Source organism: Candoia aspera, chromosome 16, assembly GCF_035149785.1.
Source record: "Candoia aspera isolate rCanAsp1 chromosome 16, rCanAsp1.hap2, whole genome shotgun sequence".
In the NCBI taxonomy this organism is placed as follows: Eukaryota; Metazoa; Chordata; class Lepidosauria; order Squamata; family Boidae; genus Candoia; species Candoia aspera.
This window is the reverse complement of record NC_086168.1, coordinates 2,162,908-2,183,339: the sequence shown is the minus strand read 5'-3', so window position 1 is coordinate 2,183,339 and position 20,432 is coordinate 2,162,908. Positions and strand designations below refer to the sequence as shown.

Sequence of the window (20,432 nt, the reverse complement as noted above, 5' to 3'; positions counted from 1 at the left end):
CATCTGAGTGAAAATAATTGGATTTTTAAGTCTTTTGGTTTTAAGGCTCAGTGTGTCAATTAGGGTGGGGAGTATCAAGCATTTTGTGCACCCCGAGTCTAACATAGCTATCAGATTGGCTTTGTACCAGGTTCTTAAGTTTTTTAGTTCTACTTTCACCAGCAAGGTGGGGCAATCATCACTCACCAAAGGGTCTTCCTTGTTGTCTATCTCCGAAGTAGGCATGTTGCGCCCTGGAGTTTCCACCTGCTTGCGGGCGCGATTTAGAACAGGTGAAATTCGTTCCCCGCTGGCTCCAGTTCCTCCTGTTCACAGTCTTCGCCGGAGTCAATCAGGGACTTCACCTCTGGATCCTTTTGGGCCAGTGCCTTTGCAGCGGCTGCCTTGCGTCCAGTCGGTGGGGTTTTAGCCAGTTTGGTTGCTCCTTTCAGTGTGTCTGACTCCCCGTGTGGGCATTCTGCTGCTCTATGGGTGTCCTTCCCACATTTGAAACAGCTGCCTCTTTTCCCTGGCCGGTCTTTCTGGTCCTCCTTGTCACGGAAGAGTTTTCGCTGGGTGAAGGGAAATTGACCTGGGGCTACAGTGTTTTTTTCCATCGTTTGCGCTCGGAGTTGCCGACGAAATTGGTATTGGGTATTCTCCACCTCCCCTGCTAGGCAGATCCATTCTTTCAAAGTGGGGGGATCTCCACGGCAGAGCGCCCATCTCAGGATTTCTGGCTGCAAGCCGCCTTTGAAGTAATCAATCTTAGTGGTTTCCGACCAGTCCATAACTTTTCCGGCAAGAGCTTTGAACTCCATGGCATACTCCACCATGGTCCTTCCCCCTTGCCTAAGTTGCTGGATACCTGTCTTCGCCCTCATCTTGTTGAGTGGGTCCTTGAACCAGTCTCTCAGTGCCCTCATGAAGTCATGCAGGCTGTTCAGCTCCAGGGCCATGGCATCATGCAGTTGCACAAACCACTCCACCGCAGGTCCCCGGAGTCTGGCACCTACCTGGCTCACTTTCTTGTACTCAGTGGGAAAGCAAGACCCATATTCCTTCATGTATATGGACACATTGGTCAAGAAGAACGCCAACTGTCGTGGGTCTCCATCGAACTTAACTTGTATGTCCTTCGGGGTTGCAGCCGGTGTCACCCTGCTGGGCAGAGCTCTCCCCCAGTCGCCTTGGCTCTCTGGGTGGCCTCCACTCCGCCAAATCCTCACTGGGGATTTGAAATCCTGGGTTGGGGTTAGGGTACACCGTCTTCCTCATGAGTCCGGCAACGCCACTCTGGATAGCTGAGTTGAGATCTCTGCCAAGGGGTACGCCATGGTCTCCAGGGTTCTCAATACCTGCTGCAACACCACTTCCATAGCAGACATCCTCACCTCCAGGCTCCGCATTTCTTGTGGAGTTCCATTGGGGTCTGGAATGGTCCCATGCGACCCCGGACTCTGCACCCTTACTTGTGCCTCCACGGGTGGAGTGGCTCTTCCCTCTTCTTCTCTGGCACCGGCCTGGGAAGGACCCATCTCTGGTTCTTCTATGATAACTGAGTCTGAGGCTCTCTCACGAAATTGAGGGAACGGAGGGCACTTTCCAACTCCGTAGTGTTGAGCCTGGGTTCCATCTCGCACTCGCTGTCCCTGCTCCCCGAGCTCTTCTCCGTCTCAACTTTTTCTTCTTCCACTTTGGCATACAGCACTGTCCTCTCCGATAATGGTAAAGGCAATGGCTGCTTAGCCCGGGATTATCCGTGTTTAGGCATGGTTTGTCAACTCTCAGCTGATTACTTGCTCAGGAAGAGTTTTCGAAAAGATGGGATTCGCAGCTTAATGTCAGTGCCTGATCATTCGAGCATTCACACAATCACAATCAGGAGGCTGGGATTCCTTTAACTGTTTTCATGAAGTGTAATGAATGGTACAGAAGGCAAGCTACGAATAAAGATTGCCCGCTCAAACCTAACTTAAAACTACATTCCCTTAGTTATTCCCCTTTCCCATGAAACCATGTCACCCCCCTCCCATCCAGATGGTATTCCTGGCATATCTCAACCCCGTGTCCTTGATGTCCTCCATAGCCATAATAAACCACTTCACACTCCAACTTCACACCCCCTCCCATCTGGCAACACGGATTCCATTCCTTGGAGAAGGAAATGATGGGAGATGCTCCAATAAGGGTTCCTGTAAAACCTTTGATCGGGGGGATCTGACATAAAGAATCACATGCTTAGACAAAGTAGGTTTAAAAGTAAAAAGAGTCTTACTGATTTTATTCTTGGTTCAGTTACATCCATCTTCTGTGGAAAAATGAAGATTCTTTGTTTCTTCTGTTCTTTCCCTAAACTTAATGAACTCTCAGCCCTCATTGCTGCCAAGAGCTGCGTGCAGATAGGGGCAGAATCCTTCCCTAGGTCCATGCATGTGGCCAAGATGGAAGCAACTGCAAAAGCATGCTGCCTCCTCAGACGGTGGAAGGAGGAAGAAGAGAGAGGAAGTGGGAGTGGCAACAAACAGCTTCCTCGCACGTAGAGAGTCTGCATCCTAGAGCAACTCTTATATATGCAAAAATGAGGCATGCTGATTTGTTAACATCTCCAATAGATTCACTAGCTGTCCTTAATTGGATCGTCTTGCAATTCGGCTGCTGCAAGAGTTACCTTGCTATCACCATCAGACAGCAAAAACTGAATGTCTTCCAAACGAAATCTGCTTGGTTTCTTTTTTCTTTTTTTCCCCCTTAATAGAGGCCAGAGGACATCACAGGGAACCTCTGCGTGAAAGTTGCAAAAGGAGAGCTGGCCTCTTCACTGTCTCCAGGACAAGATCTGTACAGAAGGGCTTCTCTCAAAATCTTGCCTTTCAGCATACGCTAAGGGCAAACACTTAACCTAGTACTGAAAACAGCAGTCCCATATTTATTATTGCCTAGATTATTTAAACAAGAAGGCACTTGCTAGGAGTTGCTATAATGGATGGCAATGTTCTACAATAAGCTGGATGATTTGGTTGTGTTTGTTTGCCCCCGCGCAAAGAAGACCCATAATCTTGGCTTAGTCGTAGCTAAGTCAAAACATATAGTCCAGCGATAGGCCAACACGGGAGTGTTTGTGAGCTTATAATAGTGGTAAAGCGACAGTCAAAAGTTCAGTCACTGTTACTCTCTTCTCCTGGACAGCTGTCCAAGCAAGCCATTGCAGGCAGTTCCAACTGGCACATTTCACAGAGCCTAATTTTCAGACCCTGTCGGTGCATCCATCTCCTAGCACTTAACACTGAGCAAAAATGCTTTTTTTGGAGAAGCAGAGAATCAAGTGGGTGGGAAGGGGTCATAGAAGTTGTCTAATCTGCCCCCTCCAGAAATCCACACAAAAGCATTTCCTGCAAACGTCCACAGCATTTAGGGAAATTATTTATTTTGTTGATTGATTCATCCAATTGATCTGGCTGCCCATCTGTCCAAGAAACTCTGGGTGGTCATATAAACAGGGTGAATGTATAAATAAAATAAAGAACATGGGTTTTTTTCCCTTGGTCCTGAATTTTGAACAAAGCAATAAGTGTGCCACATGCTTCTTGGAGCTCCTTGGCACTTTTGTTGCCAAATGTATGTCAGCCGGGGGGGACTGGGGAGACAGTGCCCCCCCGATAAAGGGGTGATATCCCTGCAGTGATGCCCCCTGCCTTTATCCGTTTCAGCGACTTAACATCGCCAAGGAATTTGGAGACAAAGCCGCCGAGAGGAGAGCATACAGCAACTTGGCCAACTCTCACATCTTCCTGGGGAGCTTCGATATCGCCGCTGAGTATTACAAGTAAGCCGCGGGTCTCTCCGGGAAAGCCAACACCTTCTAGATCCATGTGGACTCTTGGCAGTAGATCAGCCAAGGGCTCCTGTCTCCCGGTCCTTCAGCTGTGTCGCCCTGAATGTTTGGCAGAAGAAAACGCAGGGGGAGAATTCACATCTCTGCCTCCAGAGCACCCTTTTTTTAACCAGGGAGGAAAACCCCTGGAAGGAAGGTTCCAGTCCCAGCCCTGTGTCACGATAACTTCATAAAGGTCCAGCACATGGGATGGTGACTTTGTCTTGTGCCCCAGACGGCTCTGCCCTTCCCTGCTTGAACTGCTGACTGGCTCCACCTCACGCCTTGCCTTCTCGCTTTCTCCTCAGCCTGGAGAAAATATTTGGTCTCATTTCTATCCAACCCAGAATTGCCTTATGCAGTACTTCCATCTTCTGGCAGAAAAACTGTACAACTTATTTTAAATTTCAGAGGAGGAAATCCCTGGCGGATTTGGAAGTTAAAGCAATCAGCTGAAGGCAGGTTCAGATCAAATCATGTGTTTATTACCGTTGATTTATGACAGCCAAAAGGCCAGAACAACAGCAAGATAAAATCTAAAAGGTAAATACACACACACACACACACACACACGGTGCACCAAAAGTCAGGCCCCACAGACAACTTAATTACATTAAATGTTCAAATTGGTTGCTGTTTCCTTCTAAACATGTCCTTACCTGTTTGTCCCATAAACACAGTAATATTTTCTCTTTAAAGAAAGTAATAAAATATATTACTTTTGGTACATCACATATATGTATAGCATACGTATATGTGTATGTATATGTATGTATATGTACATACTATATATGTCTACAAGTCATAAAACGTAACATACCTAACACAGGGAATGAAAATATAACAATGAAAGGTAAGGAATACAATAAGGAATCGGACACGATTGAACAGCTTAAAAAAAAGATAACATAAAATACAAGTAAATAGATGAGAGTCAAGATCATCAGCTACAAATAGGGCATAGAAGAAAGAGAGATGCAGAACTGGGCAACCTAGGAAGATTCTGTAAACTCTGTACTTGGGTTCTTATCAGAAGGTGGAGCAAGAAAGACACTTCGGGCTCTACGCCCAGAAAGGTCTTCAGGATGAAGTGGGTGAGGGTCACCTGAGAGTCCTTGCGATGGGAACAGCAAAGGAGCGATGGCTCAGAGACTCTCTTGAGCCACCCCCTGTGGGCACAGGTGCTGGGGCACAGGGACACCCTGAGAGTGACCAAAGAGGGCAGCTGAGGGTGGTGCATCAAACCTGGCTAAGGTGAGGGCCCTGTGAAATTTCGTATGTGATGGGTGGTCGATAGGAGGCTGGCCCCAGCCCTTTTGGAATAGCCCCCCAAATTGTGGGAGTAGACACGGGCTTCAGCTGGCTCGAAGGGCAGATCTGCGGCCTAAGAGCGCTTCAGGCCGCTCTTTTCCAAGGCTACGGAGCGGAGGGTCTCCGCTGAGAAGCCCAAAGGGAGGGTGTGGTTGATGGCTTCCTTAAGCCACGTTGACCTTGAAGACCCAGGGGACCAAACTGATGGAGAGGAGCTTTTCCTGGCTGAGAAATTCTCTCTCTCTTCCCTGCATTCCTCTGTGTCTCCGAGATAAAGGGACGAGATGAGATGTGAGGGAGATTTAGGACAGCAAAATCACGTTGGTAATATTTAAGCCAGGAATCCAAGTCTCTTTTAAGAAATAACTTTAAATAGGTTGTAAGCTGGATTCCTTAATACTGCAACATCCCTATATGCTGGCCACCCTTGTCTTCCCTGGGATTAAATACATTCCTGACAGATGGAGCATTCTACAGCACCGCCCCCACCCGCTTCCCAAATCCTCTTTCTCTCCTCCATTCTTCCTCCTCCTAAAAACAGTGTTTCACTCTCTTGGCAACTTTCAGGTATTCGGACTTCAAATCCCAGAATTCCACAGCCGGCATGGCCTTTGGCGAGAATTCTGGGAGTTGGCATCCACACGGCTTAAAGTTGCCATGGCTGCAAATCCTGGGCATGGTCCTCGGCAGAGTTCAGTCGATTGCATCAAGGAAGGTAGTAGGAAACTACAGTATTTGGTTCTAAAAGAATGACTGGCAGAGGTGTGGCATCGTCATCTGTCTCACTTGCTATAGAAAGAGAAGGGACTCTTGAGGCCATCCAGCCCATCCCTTGCTCCATGCAGGAATCCAAATTGCAGCATTATTTCAATTTACTTGTTTGTATTTGTTTAAAAGATGTGCACGGCCATCCATCTTAGAGCACAACTCCAAGCCTTTGCTTCGAGCCATCCAGCCAAGGAGAGCTGGCCATCTCCTCAGCTGCACTGTTGCACTGTCCTTATTGTTAGGAAATCTTCCGTAACATTCAGCCAGAACACACTGTCCTGTAGCTTAATGCTTTTGTTCTGTGCCTTGTGCTGTTCTGGGCAATGCCCCATAGGTACTTGACAAATACTATCCTGCCCCAGTTGGTGTTTTTTCCCCAGCTAAAATACCCAGTTTGACTCAGTCTCCGTGCACAGAAGTGTTTCAGCCTTCTGATCCACTCACTGGATGCAAAAAGAATTCCAGGAAAGAAAAGGGTGGATTTCAAAATATGACTAACAAAGAAGAGATGGCAGTTTCAGGGTCAGGCTTAACTGGACACCAAGCAGTCCTTCAGTTTTGCAGTTTGGGCAAAGGAAGTTGTAACAGCTCAGAGGAAAAAAAACCCCTCCTTTAATGAAGTCATTCATACATGAAGCTGGGAATTTTGCTTTTTCAGTTGCCAACTGAACTGAATTCTGTACCCCAACCTCTTATTTTTTGGTATCAGCCTAATTGAAGAAACTCCATGTGACTCTTGCTTCCCTGGTGGAACGTTCTGAGGCTTGACAAGGAACATCACTGGCTCTGCCCATTCTACTGAACCCTTCTGAAAATTGGGGGGCCAGAACTGACCACAGGGCTTAGGGGAGGTGGTCTAACCAACACAGAACAGGGTGGAGCTTCCCCACAATTTGGGGAAAAGACTCTTCTTGGTGCGTCCCGAGATTGCATTTGCCAGAGCACAGGGCTGGCTCATCCGCAGTTCCATGAACCTTATCAAGCAACGTTGGGATGATGCGTTCAGGCTTCTCCCAGTTGGGTCTCTCCGTATCAGTGTTTCTCAGCCTTGGGAACTTTAAGATCTGTGGACTTCAACTCCCAGAATTCCCCAGCCAGCATCTTAAAGTTCCCAAGGTTGAGAAACACGGCTCTATATATTTCAGATCTCATTGCCTATCATCCCAAACACTGGGCTGATGGGATGCAGAATCCAAATTAGCCAGTTTTAGGGAAATTTGGCTAAATCAGGGCCTGCCTTCTCATCAGAAACAACAGATATTTTGAGGGAACAGTTCCTCTCAAGCTTATCATTTTACATCCCTCTGAATTTAGCACATCCGTTTGGGAAGGTGGGAAGCCACATATGCTTGGTCATGTGAAGATGGAGCGTAAACTGTATAAGCCGCCCAGAGTTGTTGAGAGTCAGGTGGCAATTATAATAATAAATTATTATTATAATTAAACTGTGACTTTCTCTAATCTCCCAGCTACCCCTTAGCCCAGTGTTTTACCACCACTTTTAATCCACTGGTTGAGCTGTATCATACTCTCCAAAGCCTTCCCTAACTTTTAAAAAAATAGTCTTTATTAAATAAAACGGTGCAAGAAAAAAGAAAGAAAGCAATACAAGGACAAAAATTATGTATCAACAATATATATAGCCTTTTTGTATATGTATGCAGAGTTTTGCACAACGGTTTCAATAAAAAGTAACCATATTTCATTATAATTGTCCATACGTAAGCTATGTCGTTCACAGCTCACAAGTCCTTCAACCCGCTGAGCAATTGGGACCATACATTTCTCCTTCTAATGTTGAAGGATGAGTCTCTTAGTGATAAGAAGGGTGCAGAGAATTCATTTTTGTTGACCGTCCATCAGTTTCAGTGTAATATCTGTGTGGTTCAAAAGGGTGTCTAAAATATTAAACTATTGCATAATAATATTGACAGGGTCAAACTAATATAAAAATTCCCAGAACGTAACAGCTTAGTACACCACACAAACATGTCTTTTAATTCTTAGGGCATCTCTAACAATACAGTAATTTATTCATTCCTTTTCCACATAAACACAATGGGATCCAGTAAATCTGACCTATTATTTTTGTGTTGATTCAGTAAGATCTATTGATTCTTAGGTGTTCCTTAACTTGAGGATCTCCAGATGTACAATTCTAGAATTCTCAGTTTTCAACATATCTGGAAGGCACCAGCTTGGGGAAGATGATCTTCCAAACAAGGCAGAACATGAGTTGGCTTCAGTGTTTGATTTAAGAAGTTGTTCCATCTCCTCTCTCTCTTCTAATTTAGGAAAACCCTCCACCTCTCCAGGCAGCTGAAGGACCAAACGGTGGAAGCCCAGACGTGCTACAGCCTTGGGAACACGTACACCCTTCTCCAAGACTATGAGAAGGCTGTGGAGTACCACCTAAAGCACCTGGCCATTGCCCAGGAACTTGGAGACCGGTAAGAAAGATCTGGGTTCTCTGTTTTCTGCACTGTTTTTTTAAGCTGGTGGTCATTTTGAGGTCTCTTTTGCTAGAATGACAAACGTGCAGTTCAGGAAGCCGCTTCAGTTTATGGTGAACCAGAAGGCACAGTCCAGCTTATGCTGGTGGGAAACAAATGGAATGGAAAAGTGATTCTATAGCAGGTGGTGACCTCCGAGGACAGAAGCTTTGTCATGGTTGTCTTGGCCTGGCCGGGCCCGGTTGGGTTGGGTTGGCTGCTGAGGTTTTGGGACACCCAGTTCACCCACAGAGAAAACCAGTAGGTCACTCTAGATCCTATGGTAGATGTTGTAACGCTCCCCGATCAAACGTTCCCAGAGCATCTGATCGAACTCGCATACATGAATGGAATCAACACGTGTCAAATCTTGCGAGTCGCTGGAAGTGGGAGGGGGGCGAGCCAGGAGTGTGAAACCATCTTGTTTGGACTATCTCCGGCATTCAAGGTCAGGCTGCTGAGAGCCGTTGGAGACACCTGCACGAAGCTGAACGAACTGGCACCAGAAAGTGGGGCTGCGTACCGAAAGGGGGAGGGGTTGGTTTCATTGGACTGCTTAACCTGGGGAGAGCGCGGGAATTTCTATTCGCAACTTTTTCACTGTATTGCATACTACACTTCATTAAAGAGATTTCTCCTTTTACCATGTATGAACTGAATTTAATGGGAAGCTGAGTAGGGCAGTCATCACGGATGTTTTGCTCTGGGAGGAAGAGCTGGTAACTTCTCCAGAATGCCAAACGGTCTCTCAGCTCAGTCCCAAAGGAGGAGTTAAGATACCTGGGAACAGTGGATTTCAGGCCTTGGGGACCAGCGGGATGAGGTGCTGGGAGATTCCCTGCATTCACTTGAGGCTCCCCCCCCACCCCATTTCCTGGGATTGGTGGGGGAAAGGAAGGCCTGGCTCCAGCTGCCACAGTCAAAGCAAGTATCTTCCTGGCCTTCCCAGGAAGCTCTGGGCAATCATTAAATGAAACTTGATGCTTTAAATCAAAATGAAACCTGAAGCATCAAATGAAACTTGAAACTCTTCCCAAGCATATCCCTGAAATCAAGCAGCCTTTTGAAACCAGTTCTCAGCCTGCCAGACCCCAATCTTAACCATCCCTGCTCCTTATTTTCCTGTTTTACCACAAGATGGCATTGCCACCTTTTTGTCTTTTTCCTGGTAAATTTCCCAGACCAAAATTCGAGTGTCACTCCACTTTTGTAACAGAACCGTTGTGGCAGAATATGACCTGTTGGATGTCTGCCTGCTTTTCTATGTGTTTGCTGTATTCACTATCCACTGGCTTCCAGTAAAACCAGCCTCAATTCCATAGGGTTTTGTCTTGGCTGTCAGACCTGGATTGCTTAGGGACTGGGTGTGGGGGGTCTTGACTTAAGCCACTCATTTCTTCTAAAACAGTGTTTCTCAACCTCAACAACTTTCAGGTGTGTGGGCTTCAACTCCCAGAATTTCCCATCCAGCATGAATTCTGGGAGTTCATTCACACATCTTGAGGTTGAGAAACACTGCACTAGAGCATCTCAGACAGCTAGACGGAAGTCCTCAAGCAAATGCTGGCTGGGGAATTCTGGGAGATAACCCACACAGCTAAAAGTTGCCAAGGTTGAGAAACACTGCTCTAAAGTATGAGCAATGCATGGTGTGCACTGATGAAGGTCCCCAGATCTCTATAACCAGAATGATTGCATTCACCTGTCACAACAAACCATAGTTTGCCTTGGCTATGGCTGGTTGAGCAAACCAGAATTTGGCCAACTCCGTATGAGATTCTAAACCCAAGCCCAGCAAGCCACAGTGTGTGAACCAGATTCTCGTAGCTGTCCAAGCAAATATGGACTTGAGGTTCTGTGATCAAGGTTAACTTCTGGAAGCCAGCTTAATGCACTTTCTGGTTTTCCTAACGATCATTCCTGGTCTTGCAGAGTGGGAGAAGGAAGAGCATGCTGGAGTTTGGAGAATGCTTATATTTCCCTCGGGAAGCATGAACAAGCCTTACACTTTGCAGGAAAACATCTTGAAATCTCCCAAGAGGTATGTGTGTGTACGTGTCTGTGAATGCTACAAATCTGCCTGTGCTATTGGAATATTTTTGTGGCCTGTCAAAAAGACATTTCCTTGCAGATTGAGAGAAAATAAAATCAAGTCGCCCTGCTTTGCACGATGTTGCTTGGTGACACAAACAGGAAGCTGGTTCCTAGAGGGGATTGACCAGAGCTCTGGATAGTGGAAGAAGGAAGTCAGACGTGCCACAGACCATCATAACTAGGGAAGGACAATCTGACCTGATGCAAAGCAATTTGGGGGGGTACTGGGAGGTGCAAAAATGGGGCTGGGGACTGCTGCTTCTCAAGCTGAGAAGAACGTTGAATGTGCAGAGACCAAGCCAGTCTGATGGAGGTTTTCAAACAGGGACAATACAGTGGGTGCCTGGGCTGCACAGAACAAGGGTTGGACTACGTGACCTCAAAGATCCCTTTTAACTTAGGCATTCTACAATGCTCTAAGAGCCGAAGGGGGTAGTAGACATAGAGTTCTCCCCTCATTATACCCCCAAAACAGAATGATAGATTTGGCTGAGTGCGACCAGCCCAAAATCACGTAGTGAGCTAGGTGGATGATCTGTGGAGATCTAAGCTTGGATTTATTTTTTGACTGTAAAGCAGTTAAGTAAATTAAAGTCCTCCAATTGCTCCCGGCCAAGTCCACTTTAATCTTATGCCCTGCTGCCTCTGCTCTCGATGGTCTGCGTCGTTGGATTTTATAGTTCTCAAAGTAGCGGATGTATTTAGAGTGCTTTTATTTGTCAAGTTGCTTGGGTTGGAAATGGGTTTAAGGTCTGTTCCCAACTTTTCATTTCTTGATGGGGCCGGTTGATCAAGGAGAAGCAAGTCAGAAATGTTATAAATAAATCCTAAAAGAAAACTAAATCTGTCTAACAGAGGGCAGAGGCAGGGAAGTCAGCCGCAACCCCCCCACCCCCAGCTTTGAAGTTAGTATAACGCATTACGCCTGCTTCTCTCACCCTGGTATTAAACTGTCAGCTGCTCCGGATAAATATTATTTGCTAGTTGCAATTTGGAGTTTGCAGCACTTTGTGGAGCGCTGATTACTCAACTCCAGATGGGAAGGGAACAATGGGACATTTCTGGGCAGGGGGCGGCTGGCACTGTGGGAACAGGGTCCCCCTAATTATTGACTCAGGAGGAATGGGGCCGACAGATTGTCTCCCATTCGGGGGGAAGCTCGGAGGCGGAAGACGTTCCTTCTACGTCGAGGTTCCTGGAAGAAGAGTCTCTGCTACGCGCAGGATTGTACGGACTGGGAAGTGAGCCGGATCCTGATCCACCAGACCAGATCCTAAACAAGAGACAAATCAGCTTGCAAGATTTATCCCCACTTCAGGTGGGGGTGGGCTGCCCTACGGCTGAAGTTTCAATTACGCTACGCTTACGCCTTCATGGATCCTCTTAACCAGTTCTAGCTGTTCCCAGAGATGCTTTTTCATCTTCCGTGTCGCCTCTTGCGCTGTCGCGCCCAGATCTGTGGCTCATTCCCCCCCGAAATGGGAAGGAATCTGGTAGCACCTTTTCCGACTAACAAATTTTATGTAAAGCCCTAAGCTTTTGTGAGGAGCATATGCCCTTAAATGAAATCTGTTAGTTGGAAGCTTAGGAAGAGGAGACAGGACAAGACCAGACTCCTGATTTTGGGCTGTCATAAATTGACATGGCTCTCCTCAATGTTTCTCAAACTTGACAGCTTGCTGGGGAATTCTGGGAGTTGAAGTCCACATGTCTTAAACTGGCCAAGTTTGAGAAACACTGTCTTACGCTGCTTTCTCCAGAGTTTCTTGCAAACAACGATGTTCTCCCTCATCTTCCCCTGCCTCTCTAACCACTTACTTTCCTGGCTTATCTTTCCAAGCAAAAGGGTTTGCTAAGCCACATGGGCTGTGTTGGGTTTCTTCTTGTCTCACTTAGGGCCAGTCCCTCTGAACCCCAAAAGCAGCCATTGCTTTTCTAGTTGGATGCTTGAAAGATTAGGTCTTAAACACTCGCTTCCCTATAGAACAGAACAAATGTGTGTTTTGTGGCATGCCCTGCTTTACTTCATCTTTCCTAAAGAGGAAAGCCCATTGGCACCATTTTGTGGCACGTTAGGGATTTGTTAACTGATTCATTAATTGTTTGAAGCTCAGTTTTGGGGTCCGCTCTCCAGCCTGTTTTGCATATCACTGGGTTCTGCACAAATTCTGCCCTTCTTGACTTTGTTTTAAAAAAGTCTTTAAATCATTTTCAAATGTCTTACCAGGAAGAGCAGAACAGACTCTTTCAGCAGAAGGTGGATGCTCAACAGTTGAAGTACCTCAACGGAGGCTGGATGCCCATCGGTTGGGGATATTGTAGTGGTGGATTCCTGCTCAGGGCTGGGGGTTGGGCTAGATGATCTCTGAGATCTCTTCCAACCCTTACATTCAAGTATTTTCATTTTTAAAAATTAAACACCAAGCTGGCATATCATGGGCATTCTTAGAAAATAAAAGCGATGGGACGCCTTGCAAAGCTCATTAGGAATATAGAGCATTTGAGAGAGCAAGGGGGATTTGGGGGCTCCCTACTTTGGGCTTTTGGGGGATTCTGGCTTTGGAGGTCCTCTTTTGAAGCTGCTATAAAAGGCGGCATCCCTTTTTATTAAATAATCACGGTAGATGCCCCTTTGCAGATTGGGGACCACACTGGGGAGACAACGGCGTGCACAAACATTGCACAGCTGCGATTGGCGTTGGGCCTGGAGCGGAGCGGCGATGGGGCTGATGCCGGATATGAACTCCAGGGTGAGTGTGTTCTTCTTCCAGGATCTTTTCTTTTCGCCCTTCCAATTTGTTCTCTGCCTTCTCTCGCTCCAGTGAAGAGCAAAAGTGGCCGAGGAAACAAGTTGGGGAAAGCTGTTGGTGAGCTGGCTGCGACGTTCAGAGCCGCCTCAAAAGCAGTTTATTCTGTCCCACAGCAGATGGGTGGCCCCTTTCTCCAGCACAGAGCAGGTTTTTAAAAATGCAAAGAGCATTTGGTGGAGGAGGGAAGGAGTGATTAGGAGCACCCACAGAGGTGGGGGAGCATTTTCTGCTTGCCTCCATGTGAAAAATCCTGGTATGAAGTTGAAAGCAGAAGTTGGGGGATTTTCCAAAGTTGATGATGAAGATGGAGATGATGAAACGGAAGTGTATGTATGTATTTATTACAGTACACCCATTGTGAGTCTGTTTATTACGTTCACTGCAGGTATATTTATCGAGTACATTCAGTGCAAGTGTACTAATTACATTTCTTTTTTAATCCATTCAATCGTGTCCAATTCTCGGAAACTGCCTGGACAAGTCCCTGCAGTTTTCTTGGCAAGATTTCCGGAAGTGGCTTGCCATTGCCTCCTTCCTGGGGCTGAGAGAAAGTGACTGGCCCAAGGTCCCCCAGCTGGCTTTGTGCCTAAGGCAGGACTAGAACTCACAGTCTCCCGGTGTCTAGTCTGGTGTCTTAACTACCGAACTGGCATTAAATGCAAGCACATTTGTGTATTACACCCAGTGCAAGTTTCCTTTCTTTTTTGTTTTCTAATAACTTTATTAGATTTGTAAACAAGAAAGATAAAAACTAATAGAAACAAATATTTAAGATTAAAAAAAGCAAAAGAAAGAAAGAACAAAACCAAAAATGCAGGACAAAAAGAAAGAAAAAAGAAGTATAAAGAAACAACTTCCGATTTTCTTTTACAACAGCTATAGGTATAAATTTGAATTAAACTCTTACTGTATGGTTACAACATAACTTTCATTTTTTTATAATCTACTATTTTTTCTAGTCATCAAACCCATATATCATCATTTCGTTTTTTCTGCTTCGCGCAAAAAGTCCAAAAGGGCTTTTCTGCCTCAGGAGCTGTACTTGACTAGAGAGACTGCTGGGAGCATTTTTGAAAACCCCTGCAGGTCAAAGGCAAAGACTGGTATGGGAGGGAGAAGGACCTCACCCGTGAGGTCCCAATCCACACATGAATCGCGACCTACCTCTATACAGACAGAGCCCCTCTCCCCCACTCCTTGCCGTTAAGGAAAAGGTGCCAGTTCTGGACACTTCAAATGCCTTGGCACAGACCACTTGCCTAGGCTCAGATGAGTCATCGGTGGGCCCAGCATTTTGTGGGAACCCCACTTTTGTCTTAGCACGTGGTATAAAGCCAGCTGTTATACATTATTAAGCCATACTCTGGTTTGTGATGTTTTGTGAAACGGCATTTAAGCTTCATGGTTCAGTATGAAAGCTTCGGCCAGGGTTGGAACCCAGGACCGGATGAAGGGTGTTGATCCTTCCTTCCTTCCTTCCATCCATCCATCCTCTTCTCTCCTGAATCCCTGGAACATTAAATCCTGAGCTCCCTCAATGCTCATCTGTAATTACAGGAGAAAATTGTCAGGATCAGGAGCACAGCTAATCAAGCGTTGCTGCTTCTCTTCTGTAGCTTTGATGGGGCCGTAATAGCCTCGTGCATCAGCGTAGCATCATTCTCAAGGTCAAACGCGCCCTAGTCTGGAGGACAAAATGAATTTAAAAAGAAAAAAAAGTGTGTGTGTGTGTGTGTGTGTGTGTAATAATACAGGAACGTGGCTGAGTAAAGAGGCAAGAATTCAACAACAACAACACTCTGCCAATCCCTCCAAAAACAAAAAATAGTGGAGAAGAGACTCTTTCTCTGGAAAATTCATTTGTACCTGCTGTGATTTTATAAAACCTGACTTGCTGGGGCAGGAAGGGCCAGGATCAGAACACGGAGTGTGTTTGTCTGATTGCTCTTTTTATTTTTAAGGAGCAGGGGCAGGTTTAGAGCTGTGGGGCCAGGTCCATCCTCTGGCCTCCTCCACCCAGGATGGTGATGGGAGGATGACCCCTTCAAATGCCAGAGAGAGCCTGCCGGTGTTTGCCTCATTCTTGCCTGCCTAGATGTGCCCTGTGTGGCAAATGCTCCTTAGTTTTTTTTTAAGATAGTTTTTATTAAAAGATTTTGCATAGATAATAAGAAATACATTCAAAGAAAGAAAAAAAATAGTAAAGTAAATGTGAAAAAAGAAAAGAAGATAGAAAGAAGAAAAAGAACAGAAAACAAGGAATGAATGAAGAGAGAGAGAGAGAGAGAGAGAAATAATTGATTGACTGACTTTTGATGATTAGAAAGAATACGTTACAGAAAGAAGGGAATTATGATGAAATCTTAGAGAGAGGTTTGGTTAGAATTGTATGTATAACTGCCGAGAGGAAGATCGGAACCAAAAGAAAAGAAAAAGAAAAGAAGATGGAAAAAAGAAAAAGAAAGTAAAAGAACAGAAAACATGAATATCTAAATGTGAATGTGAATGTAAATAAAGCTTCCGATCTTCCTCTTGGCAGTTATACCGTACATACAATTCTAATCAGACCCCTCTCTCTACGGTTTCATCGAAATTCCCTTCTTTCTTACGCAGAGAGTCCGGAAGGGGTGAAGTCGCCCTAGTTCTTGACCAGCTGCCCACCTCCCTGCCCCCCCGCCCGGCAGGACTTAGAAGCGTCGCCGCTGCGTTGCCATCCCAGGCCCGGTCTCCAAGGGGCTCGGCTGTCCACAGAGGGCCGGCCCTGAACAGGTCCACAGTGAGGCTTTATCTGCCTTGTTTGCACACCTCCAAGGTGACCGAGGCCAGCCAGCCGTGCACCGCGGAGAGCACACGCCTTCGGACCAGGCTGGCGGGTTCGTGTCACGAGCAAGCTCCGTGAACACCCTTCCTTCTCCAGCTCCTTATTTGCTCTCAGCGATGCCAACCGTCACTGTTTCTCTCGCTGTTCGGCCCTTGGAGGGGGAAGAAATATAACGTAGGTAGCTTTTGCGCCCCCCTTTCTCTCCACGGGTGAACCTTGCTGAAAATGGGCGCATCCTGCGCCTTCATCGCCCATCCCCAGGCCCCAGAGGATGAACTCCCAGCTGCCTTCGTAGTTGGAGGAACGCGGGAACCATTTGGGCCGCTCACGCCACCCAACGGGTTTCACAGCAGCAAATCCCAGGCAGGTTGGAAGGCTCTCTGAAGGCCATCCAGTCCACCCCTTGTTTTGTGCAGGAATCCAAATGAAAGCACCATTGTCAAGAGATGGCTACCCAGTCTGCTCCAAGCCATCCAGTGAAGGGGGGCCAGCCTCTCTGGGTCACTGCTCCCCAACTTCTTGCTAGGAACGTTTCCCCTGGTGCTCAGATGGGATCTCAGTCCTATAATTCGGTTCCCGAATGGTGGAGGAGCAGTCTTGATCTCCTTCCGGGTGGCATCCTTTCAGATCCCCAGGCGTTCAGGCCAGGATCCCTGTTCTGTATGTGTGTTTACAGTTGGAAGGCGTCACTGACCCAGGGCAACATGAGTTATTGTTGAAATTGTTGGGTTTTAATCACGGTATGCTGCCCAGGGTACCGTTGCGAGATGGGTGGCCATGTGGCTGGCATGGTTTTGCCAACGGGCAGAAGGACCCGGGAGTGTGGTGGAGCCAGCGCAGCAGCTGTACTGGCAGTTTTGATGAATGGGATGACCTCGGCTGAGAGTTTTATGCATTTTATTTTTTTTAAATATGCTTTTGTATTGTTTTTTCCCCTTGTTTTTAAATTGTTCTTTTTTGTGGTTTTTCTATTTGTTTTAATTGCTTGTAAGCCGCCCAGAGTCATATACAGTATACGAGATGGGCAGCTGTATAAATCTGAATAATAAAGTCAATAACTAAATATATTATTTAAATATAAATAAATACTTTGGACGGCCATCCTCCCATCTAGGCTGAGGCCTTCGCTCTCCTTTAGCGGCTCTGCTGTGCTGCTGCTCCGCGGCCTGCCTTAAGGGAGTCGCACACAAACGGCACGGGGCGAAAAGGGGCTCCTGTGCTCAGCCTTGCCCCCCACACCTGCAGCATCATCGGGCAATGCCATAATGCCAAGCATAGAGGGCAACTGGCAACACCAAAGTGCTTGATTGAGCCAAAGAGCCACAGAACCGTCTGCCGTGGCTTAAGTGAGCAGTGAATATTTAGGGTGGCAGCTTGCTGAAGATGCTTTTCTTGTTTTCTCAACTCCGGTGTCTGCTTCAGCATCCACCCTCGGCCCTCTCCTCTTTGTGTGACTTTCTGGGTGCCGACCTCGGCAGAGGCGGATGCGGGGGACGCCCGTTTCTGCAAAGGTTTTAGCTGCGGGTTTCTTCTGACGGCTGGCAAGACAAGCCCCTTCTCTTCTCCCCCTCCTCCCGGCTGAAGGACGCATTTGAACGGCTTTAATTACGGTTGTTTAGCTTCTCCGAGAGGCTGTCCGACTTAATTGCCGCTTAGCTCAGAATCGGCTGGGATTTGTTGCCGCGTCTCTGCGTTTAATCTTTCATTTACTTCAAGAAGCGTCTCCAGCTTGGAAAGAGGTTCAAAAGGGTGCAGAAAAGAGGAGACAGGTGGGGCGTCTTCCTGCCCCGTGGCTGGAGGAAGATTGATGGGCCTCCTGCCTGTACGACGAGTTGCTCAGTTCCAGATGCACACAGTCGTTTGCGCAGCAGACGTAGGAGAGTTCCCGTAAGTGTGGAGATCCAGGCCAGGAAAGGTAGAGAAGAACGCTTTTGTAGTCCCAGCTGTTGGTCTCCGCCTTGTGCAAGGGAGACTGATCTGTAGAGCAAGCAGTTGTGGGACCAAATAAGATTTCTGGGTAATGGTGGGTCCAGATCAACCTTGCCATTTCTTGGAAAGTTCCTTGCGTGGTGAAAGAGGCTTCTGTTTTTCTAGTTTAATTTCAGCTGGAGACTTTCTAGCCCCAAGACAACAACAACAACAACAACAACTTTTCTCCTTCCCCTCATCTCCTCCTCTTCTCCTCCTCCCCTCCTCCTCCTCCCTTCTCTGCTCTACATCAAGTCACAACCTGGAGGTTCATAGGCAGGCAAGCTTTCCAATCCCAGGATGACATTTCCAAGACTGCTTGACCCCCAGTGTTGATTTTCTGCTTGAGACCTTAACAGAGCTGTTTGGCTGAAGTGGGGAGAGGAAAAGAAAGAGGCTTCCCACGTTCACCTCTGCAGATGTCTTTTCAGGACACTTGTCCATCGGCTGGTGTTTTCACTGCTGCCCGCCTGTTTTCTCAGCCCGCAAGAGCCCAGGCCCTCTGGACGAGCCCCGGGGTGTTCCTTGGGCCATCTGGAAGCCGCCTGTCTTGCTTCTTCAGGGCTTGCTGGGAAGTGAGGCAGTTCCTTGCTTGTCAAAGGGAGCGAACCCTCACCGAGGCCAGCATTCCTGGCAAGGTATTGTGAACGGAGTCATGGCAAGTGTGCAAACCAGGGTTTGTGGCTTCTTGCAGCTCTCCACAGCTTGGTGTTCTCCAAATGAGGTGGACTTTGGCTCAAGAGTTCTCAGAAGTGGCCTTGTCGCTAGGAAATTTGGGGGACCGAGTCCTGACACCTAACGAGTGGCTAGTGGGGAGGGCTGGTGGAAAGCAATATGCGACCGTCTGGCAGCCAAACCTCATTAAACAAAGCACGGTTTATTGCAATCGTTGTGTGGGAAGGGGGAAAAGAAGAGGAAAAAAAAAGGAGAAAAAAAAATCTAGGGAGAAATTCCTTCCAGATCGCTTCCTTCAAGATGGAAGGGAAGAAAGGAAGGTTGCAAACCACTTGAGAAAAGATTGCAGTCTGCCAGACTCCTCTTCTTCCCGGGCCCTGCGACATCCCTAAAATTGTCATCTCTTTTGAAGGATGAATAATCTGCATGGGATTGCTTACTTTCTTTTCTTCCTTGATTGCATTTCGATCCCACCTTTTTCCAGAGACTTCAGGGGGGTGGGGGTGGGGTCTTCTGTAACTTACTCCAATGGCAGCCCTGTAAGGAAGGACTTGCCAAGGGGCAGGGCCTGCCTGTTCGCCGAATGATCCCTACGGCCTGAGGTGGGACTTCAGCCCCGCTCCCCCCATGGCCAGTAATGACTCTTAGCTTCACGCTGTTGGATTATCTTGCACCCAGACCAGAGGTAGCATGTGTGCGTGGCAACGGTCTAGGTTTTTTGTTTGTTTGTTTAAATCTAAGGCAAAACTTCCTGTACAGCGAGAAAGAACCGTACGGCAGAGGAACAGTCAGCCTACGGAGGTGGTGGATTCTGTACAGCAGAAGTCACTTGTTGAGATGGGCGGCTATAGAAATCGAATAAACAAACAAACAAATAAACAAATAAATTCTCCATCAGTGGAGGTTTTGAAGAAAAGGATGGACAGACACCTCCCGTGGGTGGTGCCACTGGTTTTCCTGCACTCTGCAGAGGGATTGTTTATTTATTACATTTGTTGGACTAATTTATTAAAAATTAATTTATTAAATGGGTAGGACTAGATCAGTGTTTCTCAACCTTGACGCTTCAACTCCCAGAACTCCCCAGCCAGCCAGAGTTGAGGTCCCCGCATCCTGAAGTGGCCAAGGTCGAAAAACACTAGCCAAGATGATCCTTGAAGTCTCTTCCAACTTTAAAATTCTAGAGGGAGGAAACCGATACAAAAGCGCAGCCTGGTGGTTATCAATTTAATCAAGTAAAATATATATAAATTGCTTTTGTTTTTTCTTTGCAAAAAAACTTCTTTAATAAAAAATTAATTTTAAAAAATAGTCAGTAATCCTTGCATTACTGCAGGGGTTCCAACAGCGTGTTGGAAACCTGGATTAATAAGCCCCAGTGCGGAGGTTCACTTTGCTCTGCCCAAACTGTGTTGAACTGTATTGTGGCTTCAGTGTGATGCTCTGGTTCACACGCTACAGCCAAGGCAGCCGTTTGGATTCCCACAGCAACGGACTGCCCAACCCTAGTCTAGCAAGTTGTCTGAACCTGGCCAAGCCAAGGCCTGCATTTTGTGCAGCTGAAGGTCAACATTATTGCGGGCGGGGTGGGGGCTCTTTATTGCTGTTTGGGAGGAGAAATTGCATTCCTGGATTGGAAT

The 20,432-nt window shown here is 46.9% G+C and overlaps 1 protein-coding gene across 1 annotated transcript in view; it reads left to right on the top strand.

The window, feature by feature from the left end:
• Positions 1-20,432, top strand: part of GPSM1 (G protein signaling modulator 1) — an 87,540-nt gene that overhangs the window by 25,399 nt on the left and 41,709 nt on the right. Inside the window, exons 6-9 of the mRNA XM_063316219.1 lie at positions 3,690-3,805; positions 8,227-8,382; positions 10,357-10,465; positions 13,157-13,268. Of these exons, the coding sequence (XP_063172289.1) occupies positions 3,690-3,805; positions 8,227-8,382; positions 10,357-10,465; positions 13,157-13,268 (493 nt within the window). The remainder of the gene's footprint in view (positions 1-3,689; positions 3,806-8,226; positions 8,383-10,356; positions 10,466-13,156; positions 13,269-20,432) is intronic.